At 43.3% G+C, this 20366-nt stretch overlaps 1 protein-coding gene across 5 annotated transcripts in view; it reads left to right on the top strand.

The window, feature by feature from the left end:
* The window catches only part of RARB (retinoic acid receptor beta), a 439200-nt gene that overhangs the window by 244251 nt on the left and 174583 nt on the right, over positions 1-20366 (top strand). The window contains exon 1 of one of the 5 annotated variants that reach the window (XM_057546176.1): positions 14277-14376. The exons of 1 other annotated variant lie outside the window; for it this stretch is intronic. Coding sequence is in view for 1 of the 4 variants with exons in the window: in XM_057546170.1 (XP_057402153.1) it covers positions 16152-16308 (157 nt within the window). In the remaining 3 variants the exon portion in view is untranslated. 3 more of the 5 variants (XM_057546175.1, XM_057546170.1, XM_057546174.1) reach the window with 3 other exon arrangements.

Here is a 20366-nt window from a genome sequence, read left to right as displayed (position 1 = left end):
ATTGCATTGAGCTTTTTATTTGCCTTTTTCTCCATCAGACACCAGGATGAATTTAAACTCCAGTCCCTGGCCAATGGCCTCTCCGATGTGTTTGCTCTGTTTTACATTCCCTTTCTGTGTAGAATCAGATGGAAATTCCTTTGGGGCCTTTGAGTCAGAAACTATTGTGTTGCTAATCAAACTTGGCTTCATCAGCATCTCAAATCCTGCGATGTTCTCAGCGATCAGTGTCAGGTCTGAGGGCTCCCCACCCATGACCTGATTTGCCAGACCTGTTTAATGGAAATCAGCAGTGGCCAGTGCCTTTGACCTTATTTCTCCCAGCACACTTCACCGAGAAATCCTTTTCAAGGATTCTAGAGAAAAGACGCATGTACAATCTGAGAAGCTTTACTTGTATCCCTCTCCCTACTCTAGATATTGCTGCCAAAAAGCCACACTCCCTTCATCACCTCCGGTAGTTGGATCCTGGGTGGATGATGGGTAGATGGGTAAGTAGATGGGTAGATGGACCACGTGGTGGGTGTATAACTAGAAGGGTAGATGGATTGGTAGATGGGTAACGGACAGGTGGGTGGATGGGTGAGGTAGAAGAGTGAGTAGGTGGAGAGGATGGATAGACGGATGCATGGATGAATGGATGGGAAGAGAAGATAGATAAATCATGCCAGTCTTCCATTTTGTGCAATATCCTTGCCATTTAATTATCCATAATTGGCCTTACGTTCCTGAGGCTAAATACCACTTCGCAGAAATCAGCATGCCATGTGAGCTACTTTCTGCCTTCCACAAGGAGCGTCAGGGTGGGACTTGTCAAATATTTCATTGCCATTCTGACTCAGTGTCTGCTTTGTAAAATAAAAGACACCATCCTTTTTTAAAATATAATATATGTACTAGTGCTTCAGCACTGTGGAACTTAAACCAGGCACCTATAGCAAAATCTCCTGGGGAACTTGCCCTAATTGCATATGCCTGGACCTCACAGCCTGAACTGTACATCCTGGTTGAAAATTACTGCCCTGACAGAAGTGTCTCTGTACCTTGTACCAGAGGTAGTTGTGTAGTGTTGGAGCTCTGTGTTCCTGATGTCACTTTCTCCTTACAGACATTCCACTAACACTTTTTAAAGTACGTATTATATCTCAGGCAGTGCTCTAAGTGCTTTTTACTTGTATTACCTCGTTCGATCTTTACCACAATCCTTTAAGGTAGGAACCATTAATATCTGCATTTTACAGGTGAGGGAATTGAAGCGGGTAGGGGTTAAGTAACACAGGACCAGGGTCACACAGCTGGTAAGAGGTGAAGCTGGAGTTGAAGCTCAGTCCATGTCCAGACTCCACGACCCCACCCACCAGGCTACATTGCCTCTCTGATCACTCAGCTCACCTTTTAAGAACCCTGGTCCAATAGAACTTTCTGCAATGATGAAAATGTTCTATATCTGTGCTGTCCTGTTGACATGATAGCCACTAGCCGCATGTGGCTTTCAAGCACTTGAAATGTGGCCAATATGACTGAGCAACTAAGTTTTTAATTGTATGGAATTTTAACTAATTTAAACAGCACCGTTTAAGAACCACCTAATAGCCTCTGGTCATACAGATGACCTAAAAAAATTAAGTGCTGAACTAGGCTTCAGGAAGACATCTCAGCTATAGCCATTATCCTTTATTAATACTATTAACGTGAAATAGTTACAAAGCACTCTTAGAATCCTTTGTGCTTCTTTCCACCCCGAAAAGAGCCTCACGATTCTTGTAAGCGCTCTGCCAGCCGGGTGGTACATCTACCCTTGGCTCATTGGAAGATGGATTGAGATGAGACAGAGCAGGTCATTCAGGCCGACCAGTACAGACGGGTTGCAGCGTGGTGGTACCATCGGCGTTTACTCCCAGGAGTCATGGTGACATTTTCCGTCTCCCAAACACGTGCCGTCCTATGTTAGGGGACGTGGGAGTCGACGGAAATAACCGACTTTAAAGCAGGGTTCGGGGGCTTCCCTGGCGGCCCAGTGGTTACAACTCTGCGTTTCCACTGCAGGGGGCGCGGGCTCCATCCCTGGTCGGGGAACTAGGATCCCGCGTGCCGCCCGGCGTTCAGTGGTGGGAAAAAGGAAAAAAACGGAAGTACGGGGGCATCTGTGCTCATTTCAAGGAGAGATGCCATCCCACACTCCTTACACAAGGAAATGAAGAAAATGAGTAGGAAAGTGGGAAATGACAAGCCAAGAGAGAAATAAAGATGGCTCTGGATGAAGTAATGTAAGAAAAGAGCCATATTATTTTTTGTGTGGTATACAAGTTGAAATTGGGTGAAGCTTTTAAACGGGAAGGAAAATTAAAGTGTTAAGAAAACCCAAGTGTATATGGCTAGGTTTTATAGCATAGAGACAAGGCAATGTAGAATTTGGTGAAATCATTATATATTGGCTTAGAACAGTGGTGGAAAAACTGCAGCCCATGGGTTAACCCAATCCACTGCTGGTTTTTATAAATAAAATTTTATTAAGTACACACAGGTCCATTCATTTACGTGTGGTCTACAGCTCCTTTATATTACAGCAGCAGAGCTGAGCAGTTGCAACAGAAATTGTGTAGCCTGCAAAGCCTAGAACATTTCCTATGGCCCTACACAGAAAAAAGCTTACTGACCTCCATTTTAGAACAAAAGGAGAAAATACATTAGCATAACTATTTTGGAGTACTATTTTGTGTGGCCATCAAATTTTAAATGCACATCATCTTTGACCTGGCAACACTGCTACACTGGTACACATACACACAGGGGTTTCTTAAAACACTGGAAAACGGAAAACAACCTAAATGTCCACTAGCTGAGCATTGTTAAATGAATTACAGTGCATTTGTGCAAAGGAATACTGTTCAGTTGTTGATGTTGCTTAATTGAAGTGTAGTTGATTTACAATATTATATTAGTTTCAGGTTTACAACATAGTGATTCAGCATTTTTATAGATTATACTCCATTAAAAGTTATTACAAAATAATGGCTATATATCCCTTTCCTGTATGATATATCCTTGTTGCTCATCTATTTTATACATAGTAGTTTGTATCACTTAATCTCCTACCCCTTGCTTGCCCCTCACCCCTTGCCTCTCCCCTCTGGTAAACACTAGTTTGTTCTCTATATGTGTGAATCGATTTCTGTTTTGTCATATTGATTCATTTGTTTTATTTTTTTAGATTGCACATATAAGTGATAACATAATTTGTCTTTCTCTGTCTGACTTATTTCACTAAGCATAATACTCTCTAGGTCCACCCAAGTTGTTGCAAATGGCAGAATTAAATTATTTTTTATGGCTGAGTAATATTCCATTGTATATATGTACCACTTCTTCTTTATCCATTCATCAGGTGATGGACACTTGGGTTGCTTCCATGTCTTGGCTATTGCAAATAATCCTGCTATGAACATTGGGGTGCATGTATCTTTTCAAATCAGCGTTTTCGTTTTTTCTGGGTATACACTCTGGAGTGAAATTGCTGGATCATTCAGATTTCTCCTTTGCGTTTTTTGAGGAAATGCCATACTGTTTTCCATAGTGGCTGTACCAATTTACATTCCCACCCACAGTGTATGAAGGTCCCCTTCTCTCCACATCCTTGCCAACATTTCTTATTTGTTGTCTTTTTGATGATAGCCATTCTGAGAGGTGTGAGGTGACATTGTGATTTTGATTTGCATGTCTGTAATAATTGAGGACCTTTACATGTGCCCGTTTGCCATCTGTATGTCTTCTTTGGAAAAAAATGTCTATTCAGGTCTTCCGCCCATTGTTTAATGGGTTGTGGGTGTTTTTTTTGTTTTTTTTTTTACCATCTTTATTGGAGTATAATTGCTTTACAGAGGTGTGTTAGTTTCTGGTTTATAACAAAGTGAATCAGTTATACATATACATATGTTCCCATCTCTCTTCCCTCTTGCATCTCCCTCCCTCCCACCCTCCCTATCCCACCCCTCTAGGTGGTCACAAAGCACCGAGCTGATCTCCCTGTGCTATACAGCTGCTTCCCACTAGCTATCTATTTTACATTTGGTAGTATATATATGTCCATGCCACTCTCTCACTTTGTCACAGCTTACCCTTCCCCCTCCCCATATCCTCAAGTCCATTCTCTAGTAGGTCTGTGTCTTTATTCCTGTCTTGCCCCTAGGTTCTTCATGACCTTTTTTTTTTTTCCCTTAGATTCCATATATATGTGTTAGCATACGGTATTTGTTTTTCTCTTTCTGACGTACTTCACTCTGTATGACAGACCCTAGGTCCATCCATCTCACTACAAGTAACTCCATTTCGTTTCTTTTTATGGCTGAGTAATATTCCATTGTATATATGTGCCACATCTTCTTTATCCATTCATCTGTCGATGGAGACTTAGGTTGCTTCCATGTCCTGGCTCTTGTAAATAGAGCTGCAGTGAACATTGTGGTGCATGTCTCTTTTTGAATTATGGTTTTCTCAGGGTATATACCCAGTAGTGGGATTGCTGGGTCGTATGGTAGTTCTATTTTTAGTTTTTTAAGGAACCTCCATACTGTTCCCCATAGTGGCTGTATCAATTTACATTCCCACCAGCAGTGCAAGAGTGTTCCCTTTTCTCCACACCCTCTCCAGCATTTATTGTTTCTAGATTTTTTGATGATGGCCATTCTGACTGGTGTGAGATGATATCTCATTGTAGTTTTGATTTGCATTTCTCTAATGATTAATGATGTTGAGCATTCTTTCATGTGGTTCTTGGCAATCTGTATATCTTCTTTGGAGAAATGTCTATTTAGGTCTTCTGCCCATTTTTGGATTGGGTTGTTTGTTTTTTTGATATTCAGCTGCATGAGCTGCTTGTAAATTTTGGAGATTAATCCTTTGGCAGTTGCTTCATTTGCAAATATTTTCTCCCATTCTGAGGGTTGTCTTTTGGTCTTGTTTATGGTTTCCTTTGCTGTGCAAAAGCTTTGAAGTTTCATTAGGTCCCATTTGTTTATTTGTGTTTTTATTTCCATTTCTCTAGGAGTTGGGTCAAAAAGGATCTTGCTGTGATTTATGTCATAGAGTGTTCTGCCTGTGTTTTCCTCTAAGAGTTTGCTAGTGTCTGGCCTTACATTTAGGTCTTTAATCCATTTTGAGTTTATTTTTGTGTATGGTGTTAGGGAGTGTTCTAATTTCATTCTTTTACATGTAGCTGTCCAGTTTTCCCAGCACCACTTATTGAAGAGGCTGTCTTTTCTCCACTGTATATGCTTGCCTCCTTTATCAAAGATAAGGTGACCATGGGTGTGTGGGTTTATCTCTGGGCTTTCTATCCTGTTCCATTGATCTATGTTTCTGTTTTTGTGCCAGTACCAAACTGTCTTGATTACTGTAGCTTTGTAATATAGTCTGAAGTCAGGGAGCCTGATCCCTCCAGCTCCATTTTTCGTTCTCAAGATTGCTTTGGCTATTCGGGGTCTTTTGTGTCTCCATACAAATTGTGAGATTTTTTGTTCTAGTTCTGTGAAAAATGCCAGTGGTAGTTTGATAGGGATTGCATTGAATCTGTAGATTGCTTTGGGTAATAGAGTCATTTTCACAATGTTGATTCTTCCATTCCAAGAACATGGTATATCTCTCCATCTATTTGTATCATCTTTAATTTCTTTCACCAGTGCCTTATAATTTTCTGCATACAGGTCTTTAGTCTCCTTAGGTAGGTTTATTCCTAGATATTTTATTCTTTTTGTTGCAATGGTAAATGGGAGTGTTTTCTTAATTTCACTTTCAGATTTTTCATCATTAGTGTATAGGAATGCAAGAGATTTCTGTACATTAATTTTGTATCCTGCTACTTTACCAGATTCATTGATTAGCTCTAGTAGTTTTCTGTTAGCATCTTTAGGATTCCCTATGTATGGTATCATGTTATCTGCAAACAGTGACAGCTTTACTTCTTCTTTTCCAATTTGGATTCCTTTTATTTCTTTTTCTTCTCTGATTGCTCTGGCTAAAACTTCCAAAACTATGTTGAATAATAGTGGTGAGAGTGGGCAACCTTGTCTTGTTCCTGATCTTAGTGGAAATGGTTTCAGTTTTTCACCATTGAGGACAATGTTGGCTGTGGGTTTGTCATATATGGCCTTTATTATGTTGAGGAAAGTTCCCTCTATGCCTACTTTCTACAGGGTTTTTATCATAAATGGGTGTTGAATTTTGTCAAAAGCTTTCTCTGCATCGATTGGGATAATCATATGGTTTTTCTCCTTCAATTTGTTAATATGGTGTATCACATTGATTGATTTGCATATATTGAAGAATCCTTGCATTCCTGAAATAAACCCCAGTTGATCATGGTGTATGACCCTTTTAATGTGCTGTTGGATTCTGTTTGCTTGTATTTTGTGGAGGATTTTTGCATCTATGTTCATCAGTGATATTGGCCTGTAGTTTTCTTTCTTTGTGACATCTTTGTCTGGTTTTGGTATCAGGGTGATGGTGGCCTCGTAGAATGAGTTGGGGAGTGTTATTCTCTCTGCTATATTTTGGAAGAGTTTGAGAAGGATAGGTGTTACCTCTTCTCTAAATGTTTGATAGAATTCGCCTGTGAAGCATGTGGTCCTGGGCTTTTGTTTGTTGGAAGATTTTTAATCACAGTTTCAATTTCAGTGCTTGTGATTGGTCTGTTCATATTTTCTATTTCTTCCTGGTTCAGTCTCGGCAGGTTGTGCATTTCTAAGAATTTGTCCATATCTTCCAGATTGTCCATTTTATTGGCATAGAGTTGCTTGTAGTAATCTCTCATGATCCTTTGTATTTCTGCAGTGTCAGTTGTTACTTCTCCTTTTTCATTTCTAATTCTATTGATTTGAGTCTTCTCCCTTTTTTTCTTGATGAGTCTGGCTAATGGTTTATCAATTTTGTTTATCTTCTCAAAGAACCAGCTTTTAGTTTTATTGATCTTTGCTATAATTTCCTTCATTTCTTTTTCATTTATTTCTGATCTGATCTTTATGATTTCTTTCCTTCTGCTAACTTTGGGGTTTTTTTGTTCTTCTTTCTCTAATTGCTTTAGGTGCAAGGTTAGGTTGTTTGTTTGAGATGTTTCCTGTTTCTTAAGGTAGGATTGTATTGCTATAAACTTCCCTCTTAGAACTGCTTTTGCTTTATCCCATAGGTTTTGGGTCATCGTGTCTCCATTGTCATTTGTTTCTAGGTATTTTTTTATTTCCTCTTTGATTTCTTCAGTGATCACTTGGTTATTAAGTAGTGTATTGTTTAGCCTCCATGTGTTTGTATTTTTTACACATCTTTTCCTGTAATTGATAGCTAGTCTCATAGCGTTGTTGTCGGAAAAGATACTTGATATGATTTCAATTTTCTTAAATTTACGAAGGCTTGATTTGTGATGCAAGATATGATCTATCCTGGAGAATGTTCCATGAGCACTTAAGAAGAAAGTGTATTCTCTTGTTTTTGGATGGAATGTCCTATTAATATCACTTAAGTCCATATTGTTTAATGTATCATTTAAAGCTTGTGTTTCCTTATTTATTTTCATTTTGGATGATCTGTCCATTGGTGAAAGTGGGGTGTTAAAGTCCCCTACTATGATTGTATTACTGTCGATTTTCCCTTTTATGGCTGTTAGTATTTGCCTTATGTATTGAGGTGCTCCTATGTTGTGTGCATAAATATTTACAATTGTTATATCTTCTTCTTGGATTGATCCCTTGATCATTATGTAGTGTCCTTCTTTGTCTCTTGTAATAGTCTTTATTTTAAAGTCTATTTTGTCTGACATGAGAATTGCTACTCCAGCTTTCTTTTGATTTCCATTTGCATGGAATATCTTTTTCCATCCCCTCACTTTCAGTCTGTATGTATCACTAGGTCTGAAGTGGGTCTCGTAGACAGCATATATACGGGTCTTGTTTTTGTATCTATTCAGCGAGTCTGCGTCTTTTGGTGGGAGCATTTAATCCATTTACATTTAAGGTAATTATCCACATGTATGTTCCGATTCCCATTTTCTTAATTGTTTTGGGTTTGTTATTGTAGGTCTTTTCCTTCTCTTGTGTTTCTTGCCTAGAGAAGTTCCTTTAGCATTTGTTGTAAAGCTGGTTTGGTGGTGCTGAACTCTCTCAGCTTTTGCTTGTCTGTAAAGGTTTTAATTTCTCCATCAAATCTGAATGAGATCCTTGCTGGGTAGAGTAATCTTGGTCGTAGGTTTTTCTCCTTCATCACTTTAAATATGTCCTGCCACTCCCTTCTGGCTTGCAGAGTTTCTGCTGAAAGATCAGCTGTTAACCTTATGGGGATTCCCTTGTGTGTTATTTGTTGTTTTTCCCTTGCTGCTTTTAATATGTTTTCTTTGTATTTAATTTTTGACAGTTTGATTAATATGTGTCTTGGCGTGTTTCTCCTTGGATTTATCCTGTATGGGACTCTCTGTGCTTCCAGGACTTGATTAACTATTTCCTTTCCCATATTAGGGAAGTTTTCAACTATAATCTCTTCAAATATTTTCTCAGTCCCTTTCTTTTTCTCTTCTCTTCTGGGACCCCTATTAATTCGAATGTTGGTGCGTTTAATGTTGTCCCAGAGGTCTCTGAGACTGTCCTTAATTCTTTTCATTCTTTTTTTCTTTATTCTGTTCTGCAGTAGTTATTTCCACTATTTTATCTTCCAGGTCACTTATCCGTTCTTCTGCCTCAGTTATTCTGCTATTGATCCCTTCTAGAGAATTTTTAATTTCATTTATTGTGTTGTTCATCATTGTTTGTTTGCTCTTTAGTTCTTCTAGGTCCTTGTTAAATGTTTCTTGTATTTTCTCTATTCTACTTCCAAGATTTTGGATCATCTTTACTATCATTACTCTGAATTCTTTTTCAGGTAGACTGCCTATTTCCTCTTCATTTGTTAGGTCTGGTGGGTTTTTGCCTTGCTCCTTCATCTGCTGTGTGTTTTTCTGTCTTCTCATTTTGCTTAACTTACTGTGTTTGGGGTCTCCTTTTCACAGGCTGCAGGTTCATAGTTCCCGTTGTTTTTGGTGTCTGTCCCCAGTTGCTAGGGTTGGTTCAGTGGGTTGTGTAGGCTTCCTGGTGGAGGGGACTAGTGCCTGTGTTCTGGTGGATGAGGCTGGATCTTTTCTTTCTGGTGGGCAGGTCCACGTTTGGTGGTGTGTTTTGGGGTGTCTGTGGCCTTATTATGATTTTAGGCAGCCTCTCTGCTAATGGATGGGGCTGTGTTCCTGTCTTGCTAGTTGCTTGGCATAGGGTGTGCAGCATTGTAGCTTGATGGTCGTTGAGTGAAGCTGGGTCTTGGCGTTGAGATGGAGATCTCTGGGAGATTTTCGCCGTTTGGTATTACATGGAGCTGGGAGGTCTCTTGTGGACCAGTGTCCTGAAGTTGGCTCTCCCACCTCAGAGGCACAGCCCTGATGCCTGGCTGGAGTACCAAGAGCCTGTCATCCACACAGCTCAGAATAAAAGGGAGAAAAAAATACAAAGAAAGAAAGAAAGAGGATAAAATAAAATAAAGTTATTAAAATAGAAAATATTTATTAAGAAAAAAGTTTTTTTAAAGTAAAAAAAAAAAACGGACAGACAGAACCCTAGGACAAATGGTGAAAGCAAAGCTATACAGACAGTATCACATACAGAAGCATACACATACACACTCGCAATAAGAGAAAAAGGGGAAAAAATAATATATCTTTGCTCCCAAAGTCCACCTCCTCAATTTGGGAGTATTCGTTGTCTATTCAGGTATTCCACAGATGCAGGTACATCAAGTTGTTTGTGGAGCTTTAATCCACTGCCCCTGAGGCTGCTGGGAGAGATTTCCCTTTCTCTTCTTTGTTCGCACAGCTCCCGGGGTTCAGCTTTGGATTTGGACCCGCCTCTGCGTGTAGGTCGCCTGAGGGCGTCTGTTCTTCACTCACACAGGACGGGGTTAAAGGAGCAGCTGCTTCGGGGGCTCTGGCTCACTCAAGCCGGGGGGAGGGAAGGGTACGGATGCGGGGCAAGCCTGCGGCGGCAGAGGCCAGCGTGACGTTGCAGCAGCCCGAGGCGCTCCATGCGTTCTCCCAGGGAAGTTGTCCCTGGATCATGGGACCCTGGCAGTGGCGGGCTGCACCGGCTCCCGGGAGGGGCGGTGTGGAGAGTGACCTGTGCTCGCACACAGGCTTCTTGGTGGCGGCAGCAGCACCTTAGCGTCTCATGCCTGTCTCTGGGGTCCGCGCTGATAACCGCGGCACGCGCCCGTCTCTGGAGCTCGTTTAGGCAGCGCTCTGAATCCCCTCTCCTCGCGCTGCGAAACAAAGAGGCAAGAAAAAGTCTCTTGCCTCTTCGGCAGTTCCAGACCTTTTCCCGGACACCCTCCCGGCTAGCTGTGGTGCGCTAACCCCTTCAGGCTGTGTTCACGCTGCCAGCCCCAGTCCTCTCCCTGTGATCCAACAGAAGCCCGAGCCTCAGCTCCCAGCCCCGCCCGCCCCAGCAGGTGATCAGACAAGCCTCTCGGGCTGGTGAGTGCTACTCGGCACCGAGCCTCTGTGCGGGAATCTCTCCGCTCTGCCCTCCGCACCCCTGTGGCTGTGCTCTCCTCCATGGCTCCAAAGCTTCCCCCTCTGCCACCCACAGTCTCCACCCGCGAAGGGGCTCCTAGTGTGTGGACACCTTTCCTCCTTCACAGCTCCCTCCCACTGGTGCAGGTCCCGTCCCTATTCTTTGTCTCTGTTTTTTCTTTTTTCTTTTGCCCTACCCAGGTACGTGGGGAGTTTCTTGCCTTCTGGGAGGTCTGAGGTCTTCTGCCAGCGTTCAGTAGGTGTTCTATAGCAGCAGTTCCACATGTAGATGTATTTCTGATTTATCTGTGAGGAGGAAGGTGATCTCCGTGTCTTACTCTTCCGCCATCTTTCTCCACTATCCTGTTTTTTTTTTAATTGAGCTATTTATTGTTGTTTTTTAATGAGATAGTTCTGTATGTACTATTTATTACTAAATAGAAAAATGTCGCAGAACAGTATGCATTATTTGATTACATTTGTATAAAAGCAACAAACAATCCCCCCAGAAGATACAGGGATATATGCCCAGCACCTGGCACAGGGCTCAGCATTTGAGGAGTGAACACATGGAGAGTTTACACATTACTTTTTCACTTTTTAATCTCCTGGACTCTGATTGTTTATGAACATGCACTACTTTTTAAAAACTCTAAATTAAAACAGGGAAAAAATAAACAAGAGGAAATAGCCACAGGTAGGCCTCCCCGGCTCCCACACACGAGCCGGTGCCAACAGGGGTGGCCAGGGGGCTGAGGACCCGCTGGAGCCCGCTGCTGGCATGCGGGGCTCGAGGTGGGGGGCGTCGGGGGAGGCAGGAGTTTGGTCTCCAGGTGGGACCGGCAGGAACCCGGGGGCAGGAGCCACGCACAGCAAACGCGGGGAAGCGCCCAGGAGGCCACTCGGGTCTGGAACGGGAGGGGGGCGGTGGCCGCGTCCTGGGGACATTGTCCGCAAGTAACGGGTGGGAAAACTTCGTCCAGGAAACTGGGAAAAGCAGGAAGCTACAGAAGAAGGAGCCAAGGGAAGGAAGGATGCAGCGGCCAGCCCTGGAGGTGGAGAGACGTTTCTGAGGAAGAACACATGTTTCCTGGGCTCTGAGAAGACCCGGCGTCTGCGGGGATGCGGGCTCACGTCTGGGATGCAGCTTGCTGCCTGTGGGCCTGAGAATCACGGACACCACCAGTCCCGGCCCAGGAGCCGGTGTTCAGACGGACAGGCCAGGGCGCTTTCTGCTGTGGATCAGTGTGAGGACCTCCCCAGCTCCCAGCGCGGGAAGCGGCTGAGCCAGGGGTGCAGAAGCCCCCGGACCAGCTCAGCACTTGCCCTGTGCCGCCGCACACCCCCGTCCGGGCTGCCCTGCCAAAACCCACACTCCCTCAGTGCTGCCGGTTGCTTTTTCCGCAGAAGTGTGGCAAGAGGGGTTTACAGGAGGCTAACGGTAAAAAAAAAAAAAAAAAAAAAAAAAGTAAATAAATAAAAATAAACGAAAACAAAACCATGAAAGAAACAGGTGTGTCTTCTTAAAATACGACCCGTGTCCGCCGCTCTCCGCCCCACCTCCGTATGGCCAGCACTTTGCGTGACTTGTGCCTGGGGTGGATGTCAGCGCCTGTGAGAATCTTTTTATTTAGACATCACGAGGCATGTGACCAGTTTTGAACACGGCCGGCTGCAGTGCTGGTGCACAGAGACGCCTGCTCTTTCTTCACCAAACTCTCCAGTTGAAACATGTCTGCAGAGCATGATTCATGGTGTTTCTTTCTGGATTGTCCAGTGGGTAATTGCTGTACAGAAACCAGAGAAACAGATGTAGACCCTGAACCCTGGCTATAAATTTTTGTTTTATGATTATGGGTTTCAAATGTGCTGTGTCACACTGACAAATACACAGTTACTCTGAAACAAAATGAATTTGGGGCTCAAACTTTTGCTGTTTTGTTTCTTTGTGGTTGGAAATACTTTTATTAGAGTTCCTTTTATCATTGATCAAGCATAAAGAAAACAGGGGCAATGACACATATCAGAATGTTATTTTATGCCTTACTAAGAGGATATTTGGGCAACGGTTCTTCCAAATCGTTTAATTAATGTTTAAAATAGGTGTCGATAATTTAAACTTCATTATCCACAAATTAACTAGGCCATTTTTCACCTTCTACCTGTTCATTAATCTTTATGGTGCATGGATATGTATTAAGGAACTGGGGCTTATTTGTGTATCTTTCCCTTATCTTTTTTTAAGATGAAGAATCAGGTTTTCAAGAAGTATAAGAATTAGATTTACTGACGAAGAAATAAGAAACGTGTGGCTAAATTTGGGGGCTGCTTTGTAAGTTAACACTTGGATTAAATAATAACCCTAATAGTTGCTATCCACGTAATCGATTCATGATGAGAAATGATGAACTGACTAGTGAATACTGTCGCACCGTAAAACACCCATAATGTTCCACTCACAAGGATTTAAGCCCTGATCCTTCATTTCAAGGCTCAAGTTTATTTCTCTACAGTTAAGAGAACTGTGTTCCTAGGTGAATAGAAATGTAAAATTTTCTTGTGCAAAGAAAGAAAACACCAATCTCTGAACCCCTACCACACAAAGAGACACAGACACACACACACACACACACACACACCTCTCTGTTATTGTTTTTGTGCCGTGACAGAGTATTGAGGAAAGAAATTTGGGAGCCGTTGTCTCCCTTCCTAGATGAGGCTGATAACTCTAGCTTAAGAACTGAGAGAAAACTGAATTTGGGGACGCCATCCGCATGTTCACTTCCTTGTGACCAGTGCACCCTACCCTTTGGAAAGATGCTGAATGAGCAGGTAAGTGCCATGGGTAACCTGCACACACACACCTGGCCACGGTGCCATGTTTCTCATCTCTTAGTTCCTCCTGCTGTACTTTAAGTACAGCTCCCTCCTCTCCCTCCTCAGAGAACTTTTCACCCACCTCCATGATCCTGTACAAAACGAGCCCAGTTTCCAGGGCACTCTAAGGACCTTAAATAAGCATTTGGAGCTATAAGTCCCATGGACCACGCAGCAATTGGCACACAATGTGGTGCTTTGTGTCTCTTTACAACTATCTTAATGACAGAGTGTTAAATGTTTTGTAAATTCCTCTGCGCTCCTTGTTTAAAATGTGTGTTTTCTTTGTAGTTAAAGGATTTCTTATAATAAAGCTCTGTTACAAAATGATGACCATATAAAAGAGAGAGAGAGAGAGAGAATAACAAACACATAGTTTCAGCAAAAGCTTACCCCTTTATCGCCCCGGACTTTGCAATCGCAAGAACTGAGCTTGCTGGGCTGAAAATTGTTTGCCTACACCTTCCTGAAAGAGTCTTTGGCTTGGTAAGTGTGTACCACGCATACTTTTCATGTTACACCATGAGCGCCACTCAGCAACTCTGCTAGCCGAGCAGCGCGGGGCGAGTGCCCGACAGGCTTCTAGAAGGCTTGGATGCCGGGGCACATTCCAGCCCATTCACAGAAAGGAGACTGCAGTGCGCGCTTCCCTGCGAGAGGCAAGGAAGCTGTCCCCCCCTGCCCGCCCACTCGCCCTCCCTGCTTTGTGGGAGAATTATTAGTCAACGGTGGAGGGGCAGTGGCGGACTTCACGTGTTTTAATCCCTCCCCCGGAGCTTCCTTTCTTTGATGTACGTTGCATCCTCTAAGCAAGTGGTTCAAAATGGCTGCAGGGTGGACTGGCTCTCCCGTCCACAGCTTTCTGCCTGGGTTGATTTCCAAACTCTGCATCTGTCCTTCTCAGGGATGGCTGAAAAGCTTCAGTGTGAGAGGTACAAAAAATTAGTCCCTTTCCCTTAAAATTACTGTCTTCTAATAAATAGCCAAGTTTGAGCAGGGGCTAGTATGGGTGAAAAGTGGCCCTTGGAAATACAGAACTTTCACACTTAACCAGTTCTCAAAATCTGTGTGTGTTATGTGGGGGTGGGGTGGGGTGGGGATGTGATGAGAGGGCTCATCCGCGCTCGTCCGCAACAGAAAAGTAATTTCCACGTTGGGCTGGGATTCCAGGGAGCTGGGTTCTAGCCATGATTCTGGCTGTGGGACCTCAAGCAGCTCTCAGCCTCCCTGGGCTTCTGTTTCCCCTGTTAAAAATAAGAGGATGAGTCACAGCTAACTGGTCTAGGGTGTGTGCTGAGTGCCATGCAAGCACTGTTTCTTTTTGTCCTCACAGCAATCCGTTGAGGTGGCCAGTAGCATGCTCCCATTTTTCAGATGAGGAAGCTGAGGCTCAGGGAGGTTCGGTACTTGTCCCAGATCCCATAGCTGCTCAGTGGGTTGGAATCTAGTTCAGTTTGACTTCCACATCCACACTGTTGACCACTGTGTTATATTATGAGGTCCTGCATATCTGTGTGATTGTCTGTGTGTGTCTGGGGCAGGAGGAACTACCGATAATTCTCGACTCCTTCGTAGGCTGCGTGTAGACTTGGGAGAATTTTAAGAAGTAAATGAATCCAAAAAGCTGGATTTTTTTTTTTTTTTTTTTTTTTTTTTTACTCCCGAGCCAACGCAGTCCCTTCGGCCTGCAAGAGGGACAGACAGAAAAAGACTATCAAATGGAAAGTTTCTGGACCCCAGGCTTCCCCAGGGGCGGCTCTTCTCCGTGCTCCGGTTTACGGCTTGCTGTGCTTTTGCAGGAGTGGAAAAACACACACGTTACAAGGCATTTAACAGACAGACGGGCGCACGGAGGAATGTAAAGGCTGGGCCGGGGGCGGGCGAGGGGGGCGCGCGGCCGAGCGAAGCCCCGCGAACTGGGGCGCAAAGGGCGGGAGCTGGCGAGCGGCGTCCCGGCCCCGCGCGCTCCTCCCGGCGAGTCCGGACCGCGCGCGCTCCTCCTCCCTGTGGCTCCGGGCGCCCCGGGCCCCGCGCGCTCGGAGCGGAGACGCGGGGCGGGAGGTGCGCGCGCCCGGGCCGCGGGCCGCCCGCGCGGCGGGGCTGCTGGGAGTGCTCGGCTCTGTGAGAATCCTGGGAGCTGGTGATGTCAGACTCGCTGGGTCATTTGAAGGTTAGCAGCCCGGGAAGGGTTCACCGAAAGTTCACTCGCATATATTAGGCAATTCAATCTTTCATTCTGTGTGACAGAAGTAGTAGGAAGTGAGCTGTTCAGAGGCAGGAGGGTCTATTCTTTGCCAAAGGGGGGATCAGAGTCCCCGCGTGAGCCGCCTGAGGACGGGGATGCCGAGGACGCGCGCGAGCCGGGCAGGGCTGGTCTGGGCACCGTCCGGGTAGGATCCGCACCGCATTCCGAAGGCTTTTTGCAGGCGTCTGCCTAGAAGGAGAACTTGGGCTCTTTCTGGGAACCCCCCGCCCCGGCTGGATTGGCCGAGCAAGCCTGGAAAATGGTAAATGATCATTTGGATCAATTACAGGCTTTTAGCTGGCTTGTCTGTCATAATTCATGATTCGAGGCTGGGAAAAAGACCAACAGCCTACGTGCCAAAAAGGGGGCAGAGTTTGATGGAGTTGGGTGGACTTTTCTATGCCATTTGCCTCCACACCTAGAGGATAAGCACTTTTGCAGACATTCGGTGCAGGGGAGATCATGTTTGACTGTATGGATGTCCTGTCAGTGAGTCCTGGGCAAATCCTGGATTTCTACACTGCGAGCCCGTCTTCCTGCATGCTCCAGGAGAAAGCTCTCAAAGCATGCTTCAGTGGATTGACCCAAACCGAATGGCAGCATCGGCACACTGCGCAATGTAGGTTTATTTTTTCCCTTCTTCTACCAAGAAAAAAATATGAATTGTCTCGCTTGCATGCAATGAAGACATTGGAAACAAATTGCACTGGTAGCCAGACAAAGGATTTAATGATTTAATGCTGAAAGGGTGTGCTATGCTGGTGTGCATATTGATTCCCTCTGCTGAAAATTTCCTGTTAGATGTTTTCTTCCCAAACAACCCCTGCCGACCCCTGCTTCTCTCTTTACCGACCCTACAGTCCCTTGAAAACAGTTTTAGAAAATGTGCGTGGAGGGGGGAAAAAGTAGAGTGACCACAGGACTTTGAAACATTCTTCAAGTGAGGCAATTTGACAACGTTTGTACAGTTTTTACTAAGATATGTGCAGAGGGGAATTTAACTTTGCTGTTCTTTGGATTAGCTACTAGTTATATGTATATCCCCCCTTGTGTGTTTCAACAGTCCAAAGTAATTAAAATATGACATCTTCCTTGCAAGGAATTTAGCCTAATTAAGGTTGCTGCTGCTCCTGAAGTTCATAAACCACCAGTTAAAGCTGCCACCGCCGCCAATGTTTTCCTTGTGGAGGAAAGGCAATATTTCTTAGCATTGACCCTGCTGCCACCTTTCCGAGTCACTTTGTTGCTCTAAGAAGTTGCTGTTTTGCTAGAAAACTACTGGCAATGAACACCCCTTGGGCTGAGCCATCCATTATTTCCATATCTTGCAATTCAGCCGGGAACCTGGACGTCGGTTAAAGGAAAGGAAACATAAGTGGGGTAGCCCAGTTTTTTAAAAAAATATTGACTATTTGGTTATCTGATTCTGAGAGGGTGCCGAGGCACGCACTGGTCAACAGTAGCCTGGCTGCAGGCTTGAGAAATGACCAGCAGTCCCAGAAAAATCCCACCTTCGGGTGGCTGCAGTGGGAGCCTGCTGGACGCATCGCTGCCCTGACAGTGATTTAGATAAATGGCTCAGCTATCTATCAAAATGTTTTTAGTACTTTATTTGACAATTCATTGGAGCATTAGCCTGAAAATGACATTTTAAATCTTTGTTTTCAAAGAGGTCAAAGTTTAACTGGAAGAAATTGAGTTTTCCTAATAACATGATGGCTTATCTAAAGAGAGGGAAGAAAAAGGAGAGAAAGGGGACAATGACAAGATTTAAATCACCCTCTTCTGAAACTTTTTCTTAAGAATAAAGACTTGCTTCAGGGGTCCAGGAAATCAACAGGTTTGTAGCTGAAAAGTCAATAACCATCTGATGCCAACAGTCTAGCTGTCTGACTTAGTATTTCGTAGAGCCATAACCAGGGTAAAAAGAATATCATCTTCAGAAGGCGTCCTCATTTTCAGCTGCTCCTCAAATGCTTTTTCTTTCCTGCTGCCTCTCTTTCTTTCTGGAGAGCTCAAAGAAACTGTTACAAAATAATTTTCCAACCCACTAACAGATCTTTTAGACCCTACCCCCCTCCTCTCTGTAGCAATTAAAACAGTATGAACAATTTCATTTGGAATCTCAGGGAACTAGGGCTCCCTCAAACTTCTTCTTGTGAGAGAAAGTTTTAATGAAACGTTTTTTAACAAAGGAAAAAAGAATGCTCAGGACCCTGGCGTCAAGCTATTAGACCTAGTAGAGGTTTTACAAGTAGACATTCTTCCTTTTGTAATTAACTCTCCAAAAGTGCCTATTAAGTTGCAGGAGTTTGGGGGGGAACTTTGTTTGTTCTTGAACAAGTTAAACAAGGGATTTGCCTTATCTGGGGAGAGGCTAGTGGTGAATGTGTCATTCACCTAGGGCCAGCCGATAAGCAAGAAGTGTTGATAACAGCAAAGTTCAGCTAATCAAAGAAGCTTGCATTAGACAAAGTAAATAAAGGCAAATGACAAAGGGATTTCAGAAATTTCAGTGTCTTATTTTTGTAAGCAGGGCAATTAGTGCTCACTGTGGTCAGTTTCACAAGGGTTTGGATCCCACCCCCGGACTCCAGGTTAAATGAATAGAGTGTAAATATCGCTTAGGCCCCTGCAGAGTCGCTCAAACCGCTTTAGGACAGGTCAGTTTAGCTGTTCAAGTGGTTTAAGTTTTTAAGCATAAATAATAAAAGTTCTGACACAGCTCTGCCACGCGGTGTTTGGCTCAGGGTGGCACAGCCAGTTAGGGCTTTTGAAGTTAAAGCATATTAGGGCCCTGTTTGTATAAGTACAAACATAAAAACCGCAACCTTTTCCATTTTACTCAATGACTGTTTTGACAAGAAGCAGATCTGTTTGTGCTCTTAACACAGAGGAAGCAGTGGGCCAGAAGGAAAAAAATAGTACTAAATTCTAACCAAAGCTATTTTCTGCTTTGAGATCCTACTTATTTTTTTATGGTGTGTGTGTGTGTCTGTGTGTGTGTGTAGGAATTGGAGTAAACCCTTTGAATGTACAACACACCAGAAGCATTCTTTGAAAGGTGTTAGAATATTCTCTTTATTTTCCCTTTTAATTTTAAGGCAGAAAAATGATATGCCAACCAGCTGTCGGTTGGAGTAGGGCCTGTGAATTGCCTCTAAAAATTCGAAGTCAGGAGTAGCGAGTTACTAAGGGAACATGGTGTAAATAATATGATTTAAGACGGCCCCTGGAGGTGTCAGAGTCACTAAGTTTCTGTTCAGGTGCCTCGTGGATTACCTTGGGTTTAGGCTGCTCCAGATGTTTTCAGCATTAATTGCTCAGTGGGCATAAGATAAAGCCTAATATTTGTGGTCTAAATATAGTAGTTGCTTTCGGTGAAATCATGAGTGTGACAACTTCTTGGCCCTTTTCCCTGTCTTCTCCCTGCTCATAACACATCAAAAGAAAAAAGGAAAAACAGATTTTCTTTTCTAATGAGGAGAAATAATCTGTTTTTAAAAACAAACAGTATCGATGTTATGATTTAGGAAGGAAAGACGTCTCCTTTCCTAAGCGCTGGGACCTGAATTTTAAGTATTAAACAGTATCTAAATCCTCTCCTAGTGAGATATAAATTGGGGTCAAAGTGGCAAAATCAAAGATACCCTCTGAAAGAGAGACTAAATAAAGGCTGACAGCCACCGTATGAACTGAATGGGGTTTTGAATAAATATTTCAGTGAAAAGGCTCAATTGTTTTTCTAAAGTAGGACATAATTTTCTGCTTCTTGGCCACATGACAGTGGTAACTAACACCATCAGAAAGAAGAAAAGAAAAGGGAATTCTACTTAAATCTCAGGGAGTGCAGGATAGGGCCGTTTGAAAACAAGTGGAAGATTCACAAAGTTTTCCTTCCCCGTAGGAAAAAAGAATTACTAAAATTTTTTCAGTATCCAGGTAACTCGGCACTTTGGGTAGGGAAGCACTGATGTGCAACTTACAAGAAAAAATGCAGAAGTTTAAATTTTATCACCAGAAAAGGATAGACTCAAAAAAAATAGATCAGAATGCTAGGAGAGTAGTCATGTGTCCCTTAAGCTTAGGCTGTGGAATGGATGTGGAAACTCTTGGTAGCATTTGATTTCCCAGCCCAAATGCAAAGCCCTCGCATCTGAACTAAGCCTTTCTTCTCTTAGTAGATAAATGACCAGCAGCGCAATTTCTGATAGGTTCGCTGACCTGAACCAGAAGTTTTCTTCTCATTTTTGGAAGCCTGGCTCTGACCATATATAACCAGTCGGTATTGTCACGAACTTTGCTTTAAAGCACAAAAGAAAGTTCTTCTGGATATCAGGTGATTATAATTTCCCTTCAACATGTTAAGCCCCAGAGATGGCTAAAAAAAAGAAAGAAAACCTTACCGTTTTCTCCTTTCTACATTCTTGTGAAATGTAATGCATAGATTATCTCAGAAGGGAAATACGTGATAAATGATGAAGATTATAAATTCTGTTGTCAAGGAATTTAGAATCTTTAAAATCGAAAAAAATTTTTTTAAAGGCTGGGAATTTTTTAACTAGAAAGTTCTCTCTGCGAGGAAGATGAAGACGTAAAACCAAGTTGCAAAATAGAAAACTCTTCGAGTCGAACAGGACTTACGAAACAGTGAATGCACTGTTCATTTTAGAACAT

Source organism: Balaenoptera acutorostrata, chromosome 4 (genome assembly GCF_949987535.1).
Source record: "Balaenoptera acutorostrata chromosome 4, mBalAcu1.1, whole genome shotgun sequence".
In the NCBI taxonomy this organism is placed as follows: domain Eukaryota; kingdom Metazoa; phylum Chordata; class Mammalia; order Artiodactyla; family Balaenopteridae; genus Balaenoptera; species Balaenoptera acutorostrata.
Note: the sequence above shows the minus strand (reverse complement) of the source record. Positions and strands in the feature narration are given on the sequence as shown.